Genomic DNA, 15,960 nt, shown 5'->3' with positions numbered 1-15,960 from the left:
ATTTTATGTAGAATCTCACTTCACTCTTACACTTCATTTAATTTTCTAGCTAAAATGTTACAAAATCTAATTATCGTTTATATTATGTTCCGATTTTTAGTGAAAACAACTTCCTAACACTAAAGTATATGGTATGAAAATCTCTAAACAAGGCTATGGTACATCTAATACGAGACCATCCCGAAAATTTAATTAACGATATTAGACTTATCTGGAATTCTCTTTTTCTCTCACTATATATTTACAAACATCCGGAATAATCTATTATACATACTTAAAATTATTGCGATGTTTCGAAAGGAAAATTAAAGGTTAATCAAATTTTCAATAGCTTTTAGTTTGTTATTTCTTATATCAACATGATGGACACAGACTTACAGAAAAAATGTACAAAAAATGCGGCTTTAATACTCTTTAAATGAATTCTATTAGATCTTAGTGTAGGCCTACCAATGTCTATGAACCCTCGTTAAATCTCTTGTGTTAATAAAGACATTTTTTTGGGTACTAGCCCATTGTGACATAACTGATTTTTTTCCCCCTTTAACGTCATGTGAATGAATACTTTAAATGCAATGCTAAAAAAACTCGGTGCACCAATGTATATGAACCCTCAACGACTTGCTTGTATTGATGAAGACATTTTTTAGTCTAACTAGACTGTGTGACGTAGCGTTTTTTTTCCTTTGACGTCATATTGAATTGATTAAATGAAATGCTAAAAAAACTCACTCGGTGCACCAATGTATATGAACCCTCGACAACTTGCTCGTATTGATGAAGACATTTTTAGTCTAACTAGGCCGAGTGACGTAGTGGATTTTTTTTCCTTTGACGTCATATGGAATTAATTCTTTAAATAAAATGCTAAAAGAATTCACTCGGTGCACCAATGTCTATGAACACTCGACAACTTGCTTGTATTTAAAAAAGACATAATTACATAGATTTAGATCTAATCTAGATTTTTTACACTAGATCTACATTTTCTACATTATATCTTGATTTTTTAAAACTAGATCTATATTTATATTCTAATTAAAATCTTTGTGAATTCTAGATCTAGAATTTCTAGTTTAGAATTATATAGACTAGATCAAGATATGGAATTTCAATTTCTAGATTTAAAGTGTGATCTAGTAGATATATAGTTTAGGTAGACCCTACATCCTCATTATATAGTTCCATTTAAATTTAGATGCCAATAGCTCTGTTGTCAACTGTGCTGATTCGAGGCATTGAAGTACAAGCATGATATCTGTTATTTTCTTTTTTAATTTCAAATCAATGCTGAAAGATTATCTGAAATCGCTTGTCTGACATATTGTACAAATTCGGTAGATGTCATGTCGTAATGTGTAATATATCTTTTTATCAATAATAGGCTATTAGTTTGTAACCTGCCTGGCCGTGTGGTTAGCGTGCTGGACTGATTATCTTGATGGTCCCGGGTTCATACCCTGCTCGCTGCCATCCCCCGTCCTCCAGCGGGAGGTTTGGACAAGGAAGTCAATTATCTCTAACTTTGAAGGAATATCAGAAACATGTAAAACAGAACAAAAAACTTTTTTTTTACAACGGTTAATGAATCTGCGAATAGGTGGATCTGACGGGTCCGCGTATGAGTTTGTACATTAATATAATATTTTTTGACAACGATTTTTTATTTATTATAAACGACTATAAGCAAATGAAAAGATATCTGCAGTCCTTATCATGTATTTATTGTGTATTTGAGATAAATATCTAGATCTTTAGCAATCACACATAAATCATAACTGACAATCCATTTAAGCTGTACTAACTTTGATATATTTTTTTTCCACAACCTATTTTACAAATGTGCATGCTTAATATCAAATAACATTGACTGGGCAGATAATAACCCACTCATACAACATGACCAGAACCACTGTAATTAATTCCAGATTCTAAAGCTCCACGGTGGGTAGGCTGATACCAACCCATTCCAAAGTAACCAATGCAGAAAATTTTGGCTCCACTACTTCCTGGACAAGTGCATGTTGTGTAAGTAAACCTGTAAATGTTTTCTCCTACACTTTGCTTGTCCACCCAATGACCGATGCTGACCTGCTTGGTACATCCATGAGGATGTGAAACAATAAAGTTTAACTTGATCTCATCTCTAGATATCCAATACTTATCCCGCACTCTCCTCCAGTTATTGTCAAACTGTTGGACCAGCTGTTGCAATTTATCAGCTAGCTTTGTATCACAGGTCATGTAACTTACATTACACCAGTCCTCCTCAATGTTCAAACTGCTGGTGGCATAGCTCAAGTTATCAAGAATGACACACGGACTATCTTGTGAATCGTAAAACAATCTACAGGCTGAGTGCTGAGCTTCAGTTTTGTCAAAGACTACGTGGGCTGCTGTCTTGACTACCACATCCCACCAAACACTACTGGGCACATCTGCTTGTTGGCATGTAGAACATCGACAAGTCTTGTACTCCATGAGATGCTTACGTCCATTTTTACTGCACCCTGTGGTATATTGCTCCACACTGCACACCATCCCTGTCCCTGTCCTACAATTAGTCTTTCCTCTCAACTGGTATAAAGGATAAGGAACGTTAGAGTTAGGCCACAATTTTGGTCTGTTTACACTAACCATTTCAACATTTATTCTCACAGTTAGGTCAGCTACAGATTGAATTACGTCATAGAGGTCAGAGTCCCGGTGTCGTTCAGGAAGATGGTTAATGTTGAATTTGTCAATGGGGATAAATTCACTATGACCTGGATTCTTCTTGCATTTTGTCAAATGTCTATGTAAATCAGCTTCACTGCCTTCTGATAATTCAATTTCAACAGTACCTGCAGGCTCTGAAATAAATAAATAAATAAATAAGACTAAATATTTTATTTGCACATACTGCAAACTTCCAAAGACCTACCCACACACTAAAAAAAGCAACAACAAAGGGTTTTATTGGGAAAAACAAATAATATTTCTATTGTAAGTAGAAAATTATCAGAGGCAGAGAAAAAATATAGTGTCATTGAACGGGAAGCGTTAGTTGTAATATGGGTAATTACTAAGCTAGAGAGTTACTTAATAGGGAGGAAATCCATATTATTAACTGATCATAAACCTATTCAGTATATACAGCAAAAGAGTATGAAAAACAGTCGTGTATATAGATGGTTCTTAGCACTACAGGAATATAAATTTGAAGTGAAAGCTATTAGTGGATCTGTGAATATTGTAGCTGATTTGTTATCTAGAATGACATGTTATGGAAAAGGGAGATAAGTAAATTTGATGTTAAACATTTGAAAGTAAGTATGGATATATTTTTTGTGAATCATTTCATATATCATTGACAAAAGTTAGGTCGATGGAAAAGGGTGAGTATAAAAGAAAAATGGACAAAAGCGTATAAAAGGGTGGTAAGGAAAAGCTTATTGAATGTGGAAATAAAGTTTATAATTGTTTTTGAAATATTATATTTTGTCAGATTACTGCCAGTGGAGAACATTTGTGAGAGGTGATACTGTATGACGTGCCCATGAGATGCCACATTTTCATGATGAACTGTTTATTAAATGAAGATGATTTTGGAACTTTGGAAGTCTACACAGTGTGATTTGATTTTGATTTGATTTTGTTGATTTGAGGCACATCGGCACAATTTAGGCCATGTCGTGCCTGCTGTCCCTTAAGGACTACTCTCTCTCTAAACAACAAGGGCCAGATTCTATACAGTCATATAATTAAAATTAAGGTCTATTCACAGTTAAAAAAGTAAAGGTAGTAAAAATTAAAATATTTGGTAAAAATCTAATGTAAATAGTGCATGTTCACAAATTCAGAAATCAGATCTTCGTAGATAGCCCCACTTCCCGAATAAAGCCCAGTACCTTCCCAGGGTCGACATTATTAAATAGTGTTTTTAGATTAGTGGCTCTAAAATGTTTCGCCCTGACATCCTGGTATCTGGGGCAATCAACGAGGATATGTTCCACGGTGAGGCGAGAGTCACAGTACTCGCAAAGTGGGGGCTCCTCTCTCTTCAGTACAAAAGAGTGCGTGATGTAGGTGTGGCCAATCCTAAGTCTGGACATGGTTGTGCTACCACGCCTTGTCAGACCCTTAGATGTGGGCCGCCACCTGACATCCGCCATAATCTGCCTGAGTTTACTGTGAGTCTCAGCCTCCCATCGGTTCTGCCACTCTCGATAGGTGGCAGAGGCAATACTTTGTCTCAGGTCCGAGTAGGGAATTTGGGTTCCTGACACCGCATGATTTAGGGCTCTCTTTGCTTCTCTGTCTGCGGCTTCGTTTCCCTCAATGCCAACATGGGAGGGGACCCAGATGAAGGTGACATCCCTACGGTCGGCTGTTATTAGGTCCAACAGCTTCAGGCTCTTATGTACCAATGGGATGTCAGTCTTCATCCGCCCCAAAGCTTGCAATGCAGATTTGGAGTCGGAGCAGATTATAAATTTACTCCTTTCTGATGCTTTTACGGCCATAAGTGCAAGCAATATTGCGTGCAATTCGGCCGTAAAGATGGAGCAGCCATCGGGGAGTCTACGGGAGATTGTTTTGTTCCGAAAGGAGCAGGCACACGCGACCTTTCCCTCCATTTTGGATCCGTCTGTGTAGATGGTGCCACAATCTCCGTAGCTCTCCTGCAGTTCCCTAAAGTGGACTTGTAGTATGCTTGGGTCTGTATTTTCTTTTTTGAAATTAAGGAGGGATAAATTTAATTTAGGTTTATTCATTAGCCAAGGAGGATTCTGAGGGGTTTCTATTTTAGAGATTTGGTCAATGGGTGGGGTTAAATTTTGGATGGGTTCTCTCATTCGAAGGCCCAACGGCTGTATGACGTTAGGCCTTCGATTGTATAATTCTACCTCTGTGGGGTTAAATATGGAGTCAAAAGCAGGGTTCGTGGGGTTGGATTTTAGCTTGACTATATACTGCATTGCAAGCTTTTTCATTCTTATATCCATGGGGAGTTCTCCAGCCTCCACATGGAGACTTGGGATAGGTGATGTACGAAACGCGCCGAGACAGAGACGCAGGGCAGCATTTTGTATTGGTTCCAGTATTTTTAGGTACGACTTCCTTGCTGCTCCATATATTATGGATCCGTAGTCTAGCTTGGATCGAATTAGACTCCGATAGAGCAGCAGCAAGGTATCTCTGTCAGCTCCCCAGTCCGTATGGCTGAGTACTCTTAGTATGTTTAATGACTTTTGGCATTTCTTCTTAAGTTCCTTAATGTGGGGGAGAAAATTAAATTTGGAATCTAAGGTGAGGCCTAAAAATTTTGTAGTTTTCACGACAGGGATCTTCTTTTTGTGTATAAATAGTTCAGGGTCTGGGTGGAGCCCCCTTAGATTACAAAAATGCATACTAACTGTTTTGGAGTCAGAGAATTTGAAACCATTATAGTTTGCCCAACCCTGAATTTTGTTTAAACATAACTGTAATTTCCTTTCTAAGGTGTTCATGTTTTTCCCATAAGTAAGAATGACAAAGTCATCAACATACAAAGAGCACTCTATGCCAGGGGACAGCGCATTTATGATGCTATTTATTTTAATGTTGAACAGGGTGACTGACAGAATGCTGCCCTGGGGTACACCCATTTCCTGGTCATGAGTGTCAGAAGCGGAGTTGCCCACTCGGACCTGAAATTTTCGATCTTTCAGGAATTCCTCCACAAAACGGGGGAGGTGTCCCTTAAGCCCCATAAGCGCCAGGTCACGTAGAATGCCATGTTTCCAGGTTGTGTCATAGGCCTTTTCTATATCGAAGAATACAGCTACTAGATGTTATCTTCTGAGTAATGCATTTCTAATATAAGCTTCCAGCCTTACCAGGTGGTCAGTTGTTGTCCGCCCCTGCCGGAATCCGCACTGGTAGTTTGAGATCACTTTATTCCTTTCCAGGTACCAGACCAGCCTACTGTTAATCATTCTTTCCATGGTTTTGCAGATGCAGCTTGTTAGTGCTATTGGTCGATAGTTAGCTGGGTCAGAGCCGTCTCTTCCCGGTTTAGGTATCGGTATAACTGTGGCTTTCCTCCAGCTGTTTGGGAAAGCGCCTGTTTGCCACACACAGTTATAGACCCCTAGTAGGACTGCCAATGAGGGTTCGGGAAGGTGCTTGAGGAACTGGTAATGGATTTCGTCTTCTCCAGGCGCTGTGTCATGTGACTTGTCCAGCGATTCCCTCAGTTCCTCAAGCGAGAACGGTTTGTTGTAGTCTTCATTGTTCTCTGACCTGAAATCAATGGGGTGTCTTTCCTCCCTGGTTTTGACTTTTTGGAACTCTGGCGTGTAGTGTGCAGTGGATGATTTTTCTGCTATTGAGGATGCAAGGCAGTCAGCTATTTCTCTGGGGGACGTGACAGTTCGTCCTTGGTTTTTCAAATGCCCTATTGCATTTGATTCTTTCCCTTTGATTCGCCTTACTGCCTTCCAAACCGCTCTAGCAGAAGTTTTGGCATCCAGACTGCCGACAAAACTTCTCCAGGAATTCCTTTTGGCTGACCGTATGGTTTGTCTAGCCTTTGCTCTAGCTATCCTGAATAGCTTTAGGTTTTCCTGGGAAGGATTCTTTATAAATGCAGCCAGTCGTTTTTTCCTATCACCAATAGCACTTTTGCAAGCTGTATCAAACCATGGTTTGCTAGGCCGTTTTGGATTTGCAGAGGTTAGGGGTACAACTTTCCTGGCTATACTTAGTAGCTTGCTAGTAAAGGTATCAGCTGGGTTCTGTTCATGGAGGATATTTTCTGTGATATCCTCAGAGCATCTTTTTTGGAATTGTTCCCAATCGGCCTTATTCAGTTTCCACCGCTGAGGTCGTCCCAATGAAGGGAGATTGTTAGTAATGATGATTGGGAAGTGATCACTTCCCCGTAGATCATTGCTAACTGACCATTTAAAATCGTCCAGTAGTCCGGGGACGCATACGGTGAGGTCAATGCATGTGAATGATCCAGTTCCTGGGTGCAAGTAGGTCGGTGATGCATCATTAAGTATGCATAAATCATGTTGGAGGAAGATATCCTCCAGCATACGACCTCTTGTGTCGGTATTGTTGGATCCCCACATGGTGTTATGGGCATTGAAATCCCCAAGGATTAAATAAGGCCGGGGGAGTTGTTTCAATAGGTCCTCCATGTCTGTTCGGTTTAATGGAGCGCCTGGTGGTAGATACAGGCTGCAGCAAGTGATAACCTTGTGAAGGGTTATCCTAGCTGCTACGGCCTGTAGTGTGGTCTGTAGTTCTACCCTCTCATGGGGGATGCTATCCTTCACAAGGATACAGACTCCACCTGATGCTCTCTCTGCATCCTCAACATTCTTGGTGTAAGCACGGTAGCTTCGGAAGCTAATGCAATCTTTTAGAAATGTTTCCTGTAAGCAGACAGCTACAGGAGTCTCAGAGTCCATCAGTAGCTGCATTTCCTCGTAATTGGCCTTGAGGCTTCTACAATTCCACTGTACAATTCTGGAATCCATGGCTTATTCTAGATGACCTACTTGGAGCTATTTGGCCTTGGGAGGCCCCCGGAGGGGTTTCCCTTTATTCCAGTGACCTTGGTATTTTTATTCTTGGGTTTGGATGGAGAGGAGGACAACCCCCTTTTGGGGGAAGTCTTTCTCTCTGGAGAGGGGAGATCCCTCTGGTTAGAGCGGAGGTTATTTCCTCCTCTCTCACCTCGGGCATCCTCTCCGCTTTGATTTCTCCCCTTAGGGAGTTGGTCAACCTCTAACTCAGTAGAGGTTGGGGTGTCTGGCTGGGTTCTCTGAGGAGAACCTGTGTCAGACATGATGTCTCCGGGTTCTCCCGGAGTATTGGTTTTGACATGCTGCTCAGTCTCCATGCTCTCATCAGCGAGCACAGAGAACCTGTTCTTTAGCATGACAACAGGGCTTTCTTGTTTCTTCAGAGGTGTGTTCTTTGGCGGTGTTTTCTTCTGAGTTGGGGGAGGAGGAGGGGGTGGTGGGGTCAATGTGTCCGTCTGTGTGGCTATGGATCTTCCTTTCTTAGCAACAGCCTGGGCGTAGGTCTTTGTCAAGCCGAATTGGCCCTTGGGTAGGGCCAGTACAGCCGATTTCGCCTGGCTAAAGGTACATCCGTTTCTTGCCTTGTACTCCTGCACGGCAACCTCCTGTTTCCACACAGGGCAGTCCTTGGAGTAGGCTGAGTGGCCAGCTTGACAGTTTGGGCATTTGAACTGGGCTGTGCAGCCCTTGTCCTCATGACCCTCTCCAGCACATCTGGCACACACAGTGTTCCTCTTACAGACTGCCGCGCCGTGTCCATAACCCTGGCACTTGAAGCACCTCATGGGGTTAGGTATGTAGGGCCTCACTGGAACTCGTAGGTATCCTGCCTTCACATACTCTGGCGGTGTCCTAGTTCCGAATGTGAGGATAATAGTGGCGGTTTTGACCTCCTCACCCTCCCTGCGCCTGGTAATGCGCCGGGCATGGGTGACTCCTTCAATGCCCTCCACTATTTCCTTCTCGGAACATTCCAGTAGGTCCCTAGAGCTGATTACACCTCTGCTGGTGTTCAGACTCTTGTGTGGCATGACTTCCACTTGGAGATCACAGAGTCTTCTGCATCTTAAAAGCCCATCAGAGTGTGTCTTGCTATCTACTTCTACAAGGAGTTCCATTGTTTTGTGTAGCTTAGACACACTCTTGGGCTCTCCCACTACTGACTTGAGTCCCTTATAGATAATAAAAGGGCTCAACTTGGTCAGGCTTTTTCCCTCCTCTGTGCATCTAACCACCAGAAATGATGGCCAGGTGGCACAGCTTTTTGGGACCTCCTCTTTTTTATCGTCAATTCGTCGTTTCTTGCCCAGACATAGGTCTGGGGCAAGTAGTTTTGTGTGTGTTTTTTTGTCCATATATATTTTGGTTAATTCGGCACCTGTGCTCCCCACCCGCCATCGAGTCCAACAAGGGGACGGGCCATTCGGATGTCCAGAATGAGCCCGCCAGGGCTACACAGGTGCTATACTCAGTCAGCTGCTACATCGGACATGTGTCCGATACAGCAGCTCCCTGATTGACCCTCCAGCCACCGCCCTCCAGCATAGGTCGACGACCTATGCTGGTAGCTCGGCATGACCAGCCGGTTGACCCAGAGCGGGCCATCTGGGTCTCAGGTCTAGGGGAACTTGGAGCCAAAGTATTGTGTTGTTGTGGTTTATCCTCAGATAGCCACCACTCAAACACCAGGATCTCTTTATCCCCCCTTACCCGTCGCAGTCCACGGCAAACGGACTGGTCTAGGACGTAGTGAGAATTTAAAGTTAAGGAGACAGTGTGATGATCAATGAAGGCAGACTTAGGAAAAGAGGAGGCAGACACAATGATAGAAAAGAAGTAGGGCACTTTTGAGCTCCAAAAGTGCTAAGGAAAGAGGAGCGCAGTTTAACGTCATGTCTCGGGACGATCTACACAGTGTAATGATATGAACATTGGCATGAACATCATGAACTGTCAAGCCAAGATGAAGATGTAAAGATTTTATGTTTGTTGTCTTCCCCATAAATTGCAAATGCCCTTGTAAGACTTGACAGTAGTGGAAAAATATTGACATATTTTTTTTTCAAGGGGGGGGGGGGAGGAATCTGTTAGACACCTTATTTATAGTATTAGTTATTTAGCGATGCACCATAGAAGACGTATATTGAACGGGACTAGTGATGTTTGGGATATTTTGTGTTAGAGACCGGAAAGTCAGTTAGTGATAGAATCCTCTAGGGTAAAGACGTGTTTAGTTGACAGAGACTTTACTGTGGCTTTTTATTAGAATAAATATAGGATAAATTGTTCATCAGTGTTGACTACATCTCTTTACTCGTTAAATCGATCGTCTTGTTTATTCTGTATTGTTGATCAACTACATTGAATACACCCCAACAATAAAACTCAAATGCTTGTAGAGTAATTGGTTAAAATTCAACAGTCATCTATAGTTGACCTCAAGACAGCCTGAACAAGTACATCACACTATACAACTTGATCCAATTGCTTACTAACTAGCAGAAATACATGGCGTTGCCCATGTACATTTAAAAATTAAAAACTAATTTTTTTTTTTTTAAATTTAAAACCCTTTAGGGAATGCAGAAAATGTTAATGGACTCTGCAATGGTCTAAGGACTACTCATGGAAAGTTCCATTGAAACTGGTTAAACAGGGTTAATTTCTATAAAACAAACACATTCATCTTACATTTCACTTAACATATTTTTTTGTATAAAAACTTTCACTTAGCTTGAAATGTATAATTGTATAGAAAATACAGACTATTATTTCATTCATTGGCCTCCTTCAGTCTTAGAACAGCTATGGTTCATCTCACACACTTCCTCTTGTGGTTGTGGAGCCCTATTTTGGAGAGACACTCCCGTCCACAAATATCGCAGGTTAAGGTGGCTTTTGCTTCAGTGGTAGAGGAGCTGGCCATTTTTTTGCATTGTCCGTTTTTTTTCTAGGGCCCATGTTCTTTCGCTATCCATAGCTTTCTTGGTCACTGTCTCTTTCCATCTAGTGTGGTCTAGAGCAAGGATCGGCAACCTGTGGCTCGCAAGCCACATGCGGCTCTTTGTATGTGAAGCTGCGGCTCTTTAGTTCCATATGCAAATATTATTTATTTTATCGAAACATTTTAAAAAAAAATACTTCAGAATAGTTTAACAAAGATAAGGTGCCGATTCGATCTCTCAGCCACTTGTACTCGCTTTTCATCACACCCCTCACCCATTACACACGTCGTCACTGTTGTCAGTCCATTGGAAGCTCTATGCCGTCATCAGATGATACTATGTAGGTTTTAATTCGCTTTGACGCATCTTAACCACATGCTTTGATTGTGAAGTATAGTTTGTTGTTTCAAGTAGATGAGTTAGAAGTGAATTATCTTCTTAAAGTTAAAAGTAATCTACAAGTAATGTTATCCTGGCAAGCTTTGCGTACCTCTACAATTGCACAAAAAGGCAAACCATTTACAGATGTTGAGTATGTCAAAGACTGCTTCCTACGTGCATTGGAAGAACTGTTTTGTGATTTCAAAAACAAACCAGAAATCTTGAAAAGAATCAAAGATTTGCCACTATCAGCTAAATCAGAACAAGATAGAATAGCTAAAGTATATTCATATGTAACATATTTGCCTTATCACTTGCTATAGATGAGTCTTGGAACATAAAGACACGGCACATGTTGCCAATTTTGTCAGGTATATGTCTTCCCAAGGTTCAAAAGAAGAACTTCTAGGACTCATTACAAACTAGAGGTGACAATAGAGCAAATGCCTTGAAAAAATACCTTGAAGACAATAAGATTGATTTAAATAAAATCATTTCAATAGCAACTAATAGAGCCAGAAGTATGACATGAAAAAAAATAAAAGGGCAACAACGATTCATCGAAGCAAAATAAACCAAGTAATTCCTGTCAAGAAACGCTTTGTGCACAAAAGGATTCTGACCAAAATAGATGAGGTCATGAATTTTGGTAATCAAGATTATTAACAGCATCTTGTCAAAAGCTGTTAGTGTAGATTTTGACGAGCTTCTCGTCGCATTTGCATACACGTCAGTATACCTTAGAAGTGGAGGACCGGCTGCTCTCTTGCCTTCTGTAAGATCACCATACATAATGTCTTGTACAAGTGGAAGTCGACCAAGTGGCATTCTATGTAAGTGACCAAGCCAGTCAATGCTTCTGCTGTTGATTAGAACACATATAGACATAGAACATCAGTGGCATTTTACTTCTAAAGGAATGATCTTTTCCCTTTGCAAATTCTTGTGTGATTAAAGAGGCCAATCCTTGATACACAGCTGCGGTCGCAGGGGCATATGTTTACATAGAACATATAGACACACAAAACACCAACAGCTTGGATAAAATTTCAAGGGAGACAATACAACTAATTAATTAGCTATAATTGTCTAATTAATGTTTAACAATGTTTTTCATACATTTTAAAATTATTTATATATATTTATGATCTGGACAGTGTTGCTGTTTTATTACAGACATGTATTTAGTTGGTTGGTTGCTGTGTGGTCTACTAGGATTTAAAATAATAAGTCAGGAATGTTTCAACTTTACCCATGTCTTCTTATTAAATAATCAATATTCACACAGTAATTCAATCCGAAGTGACAATGAATTGAAATGGTATCTATTTCTACACTGGAATGTTTCATTAACTTCTTCTCTCAGTGTTCTTCATTCTTGTGAATCCTTTAAATACAAAAAATATCATAATTTAACTACATGTTTACTGCATTACATAATTTATATTTCGTTAATTAATAATTTAATTATAAAGTTTAACATTTTTTTCCGTAGTAGCTCAAGTACTAGCTGTTGCTATCATCATTCAATCATGGCGGCCGTTTATAAATACGCCAGCTCAAACATGATCATAGTCATAGTACCTGACCTAATTATATTTATAATATTATTATTATAATTACTTTACAGTGTATACACTATACGAGTATATCATATACTATGATATACTATGTAACTATCCTTTAGTCATATAATGATATATAGATCTTCTATCATATAGTCACACTACTCGTCACTAGTCATAGTATTACTATAGAAGACTATTATTCTATTATATAATTATACTATACTACTATTCTAGTAGTACTACTACTAGTCACCGTGTCATGATGATGATAACTAGTGTTATATAGTTAATAGTTATACTCTCAGTTATAGTTTAAAGTAAAGTTATAGTACCAACTAAGACTCAGGACTCAGTATAATAAGTCTAAGTAAGAGTTAAAGAGTAAGACTAAGAATCTTTATCTTAGTAATGTATAGGTATTAATTATTCGATTGTAGATCTAGTCAATCTATTCTAGATTAAAAAAGAATATGTTTATATGGTATGCAGAAAAAGCAGCATGACTAAATTATAGTTTAGATTACTCTAGATTAAAAGATTCTCTCATACTTGTAACTTTAGACTTCAATATTGTTGTTGACAAAGTTACAAGTAAAGCAGAATGACCCCCCTTGTCATGTGACCCTTGTCTATATATATAATACTTTCAGCTTATGTGTTGTCTATTTTTATGTGTTTTGATTTTTATTCACACAAAGACTGTAAACTACCCTAAAGTCTAAAGCGCTCCAAGCCTAGTTACAAAATTAAATTTCCTTACCTCTAAGATTACTAACCCTTAGAATAAAGGTAATTTCTAGATCTAGATCTAGTACATTTGACAGAAGTTGCCAAATCCTAAAAAAAAAAAAAAAAAAGGTTAAACAAGGGAGATTATCTTAAACAGGTCCTTATAAAAAAAATGGTGTAAGTCTAATAAATCTAGATCTATAATATAAAAATATATACTTAGATCTACAGATCTATTTTTATAATAATAATTATACTATAAAAATTACTAGACTAGATCTAGTCTAGAGCTAAGTATCATGTAACTACTAGACTCTAGATCTATGAATGACGTGATGATAAAATGACTCGAATAGTTTCAATCAAGACCCAGACTGACTAATGATACTAATCGTGTGTCTAAGTTCACTAAGACTAAGCAAGCTTCAAGTCAAGCTTGTCGGCTTGACTAGACTAGAGATTCTAGTATTTCTACTAGATTAATCTAGATCTAGATCTCTACAGATCTAGAAAAAAAGAAATAGAAATCTATATATAGTAGCTTCTTATATTAGGCACAGGTCATCCAATTCTCCTTTAAGAAACACGTCGCTTTTTTTGTTTATAATTAATTTGTTTTTATGTTTGGAGCTAAAAACGATGTTTCGGGACAGTGTATGTCCAATTTTAGATAAGTTCCTGTATTTTTGTTCCGCTTTTCCAAAGCAGATGGCAGTTTTTTCCGCTCATACAATGAACACTATTTCTTACGTCATTTTCAGTTCTCTACCACATTCTGACCATTATTTGACGGCTATAGAAGCCTCCCCCTCTTCCGCTCTCTCTTTGAATTCCATATAAGGGATGAAGGCTATATTATGAGCCTGTTTGATCGTAGGCTGGTGGATCTATCAAAATAAGCTTCCAAACATCTTTAGAAAGACATTCTGATCTTTCCTGAAAATAAGCACTTCAAGATAAGTGTGATATATCTGCTCAAACTTTTTGAGGCAGAACTCAAACCTGATCACCATAGCATTACAGACAGGTGAAAACAAGCTCTATGGCAGAACACAAGCACCACCAGATAATATTGTCCACTCTTCAAGCAGTCACTAGCAAGACCTCATCTACCCCATGAGAGTTGACAACACTAATCATGATAATCCATCATATAGTATTAAAATTTAATGTAACAGACATACTACAATGGATCCCTGGGCACATAGGCATCATGGAAAAGGAAAAGGCTGATTGATAGAAAAACTAAACAGACCAGTAAACTACCTAACTCTCAAGTCAATGTTAGCCAGCAATCACAAAGAGGAGTGGCTCAACCATTGGGCATCAGAAAGTACAGGCAGCCCTATCACAAAGAAATGACCACACCAAAAAAACTGGATAGTATCAATTTCCTCCCTTGCAAAGAGCAATTTACTATCTTCCAACTAAGAACAGGACACATGTTGTTGGTTGGTCATTGGCTTGTAGCTCCAAAATTAGACCAAAGATTGTCTCTAAAACACTTTATGGCAGATTTTTAAAAAAAGGCATCACAAAGATTTAACATAATAAAACACCTAGCAGGAACATCCTGGGGAGCTGAAAAGAAAACCTTAAGACAGTTATACACTGGATATGTCAGATCTGTAATGGATAACTGTCTCTCCATACAAGTAGCCGCCAACAAAACCTATCAATCATCATTAGACACAATCCAAAACCAAGCCTTGCATCTAATTAGTGGAGGTATGAGAACTAGTGCCTGTGAAATAGGCTCCATTATTGAACCTCTTAAGTTAAGGTGCAACAGAGCAGCATTAGAAGCTATTGAGAGATACAAAAGATTGGAGGACGATCATCCTAATAAACTATAAACACAGAGAAATAAGAAAAACAACCAAGAAAAAGCAAAAAACTCTGATCCAACTTACTGACTAACTAGCCCTAAAACACCACCTACCCAATAACAGAAAAAAAATAATCCTAACCCTAACCCCAAACAAAATGCCCAGAATAAACTACAAACAACCTACCATTAAAACACATTTACTAAATAACACCTTAACAAAAGAATCAAATCTACTGGAGCTCAAAGTTGGCACACCAAAAACAGCTATCCATATATATACAGACGGATCAGCCTTCAAAGCCACCATCAAATGCTGGTCTTGTACCTTCCTGGTCTCGCCTAAAAATAAACACTTTGAAATAAGTGCACCCTGAGGCGATTACTGCTCAAACTTTCAAGCCGAAATTGAGGCAATTACCATAGCACTACAGACAGTGGAAAACAAATTATATGAAGGAGTGCAATCACCATCAGATATTGTTGTCTTTACAGACTCCCAATCCACTCTGCAAGCACTTAACAGCAGCACCTCAAACAGCCCAAGAGAGTTGACAACACTGATTGTGATAATCCATCAAATCAGATGATATCAAAATATCAAAATTACCCTATAAACATGCCCATTACGGCCCAGTATCAGTTTCAATTAGGGTTATCCCCCTTTGCCCTAATTGCAGCCCTAAATAGCCCAAATCGGGCCCTAATGGGCGCGCATACCGTTTGCACATTGGCGTCATTAAGTTCCCATAAGGGACCAATACGGGCAACCCTAATCGTGCCAATATCGGCCCAGTATGGGTAAACCCACTTCCGGATTCATTGGGGATTTCCAGAATCGCGCCCAAATCAAGCCCATACTAGCCCCAATGGTTTAGTAACTGAGATTTTCATTGGGGTTTAATTAGGGATAACCCTTATTGTGCCAATATCGGTCCGATGCTGGC

At 39.3% G+C, this 15,960-nt stretch overlaps 2 protein-coding genes across 6 annotated transcripts in view; one reads left to right on the top strand and one right to left on the bottom strand.

Annotated features, from left to right (window-relative positions):
* Positions 1-1,707: 1,707 nt before the first annotated feature.
* On the bottom strand, positions 1,708-13,303 carry LOC129928060 (uncharacterized). 4 transcript variants are annotated; one of them, XM_056040196.1, is made up of 3 exons: positions 13,217-13,303; positions 12,141-12,275; positions 1,708-2,852 (listed from the first exon to the last, which is right to left on the bottom strand). In XM_056040196.1, exons 2-3 carry the CDS (start codon positions 12,142-12,144, stop codon positions 1,891-1,893), a joined length of 966 nt encoding a protein of 321 aa, XP_055896171.1. In that variant the 5' UTR covers positions 12,145-12,275; positions 13,217-13,303; the 3' UTR covers positions 1,708-1,890. The 4 variants fall into 4 exon arrangements, with proteins under 4 accessions (XP_055896171.1, XP_055896170.1, XP_055896172.1 ...); XM_056040195.1 differs by lacking the exon at positions 13,217-13,303 and adding an exon at positions 13,006-13,075; XM_056040197.1 differs by lacking the exon at positions 13,217-13,303 and adding an exon at positions 12,981-13,011.
* LOC106060183 (probable RNA-binding protein 18) overlaps positions 13,107-15,960 on the top strand; it is a 21,696-nt gene continuing 18,842 nt past the window's right edge. Inside the window, exon 1 of one of the 2 annotated variants that reach the window (XM_056040200.1) lies at positions 13,107-13,245. The gene's annotated coding sequence lies outside the window, so the exon portion shown is untranslated. Of the gene's footprint in view, positions 13,363-15,960 lie in introns of both variants that reach the window. The other variant, XM_056040201.1, reaches the window with a different exon arrangement.

The sequence above is a fragment of the Biomphalaria glabrata genome, chromosome 9 (genome assembly GCF_947242115.1).
Source record: "Biomphalaria glabrata chromosome 9, xgBioGlab47.1, whole genome shotgun sequence".
Classification (NCBI taxonomy): Eukaryota; Metazoa; Mollusca; class Gastropoda; family Planorbidae; genus Biomphalaria; species Biomphalaria glabrata.
The sequence above is the reverse complement of the archived record's forward strand: the minus strand, read 5'-3'. Positions and strand labels throughout refer to the sequence as shown.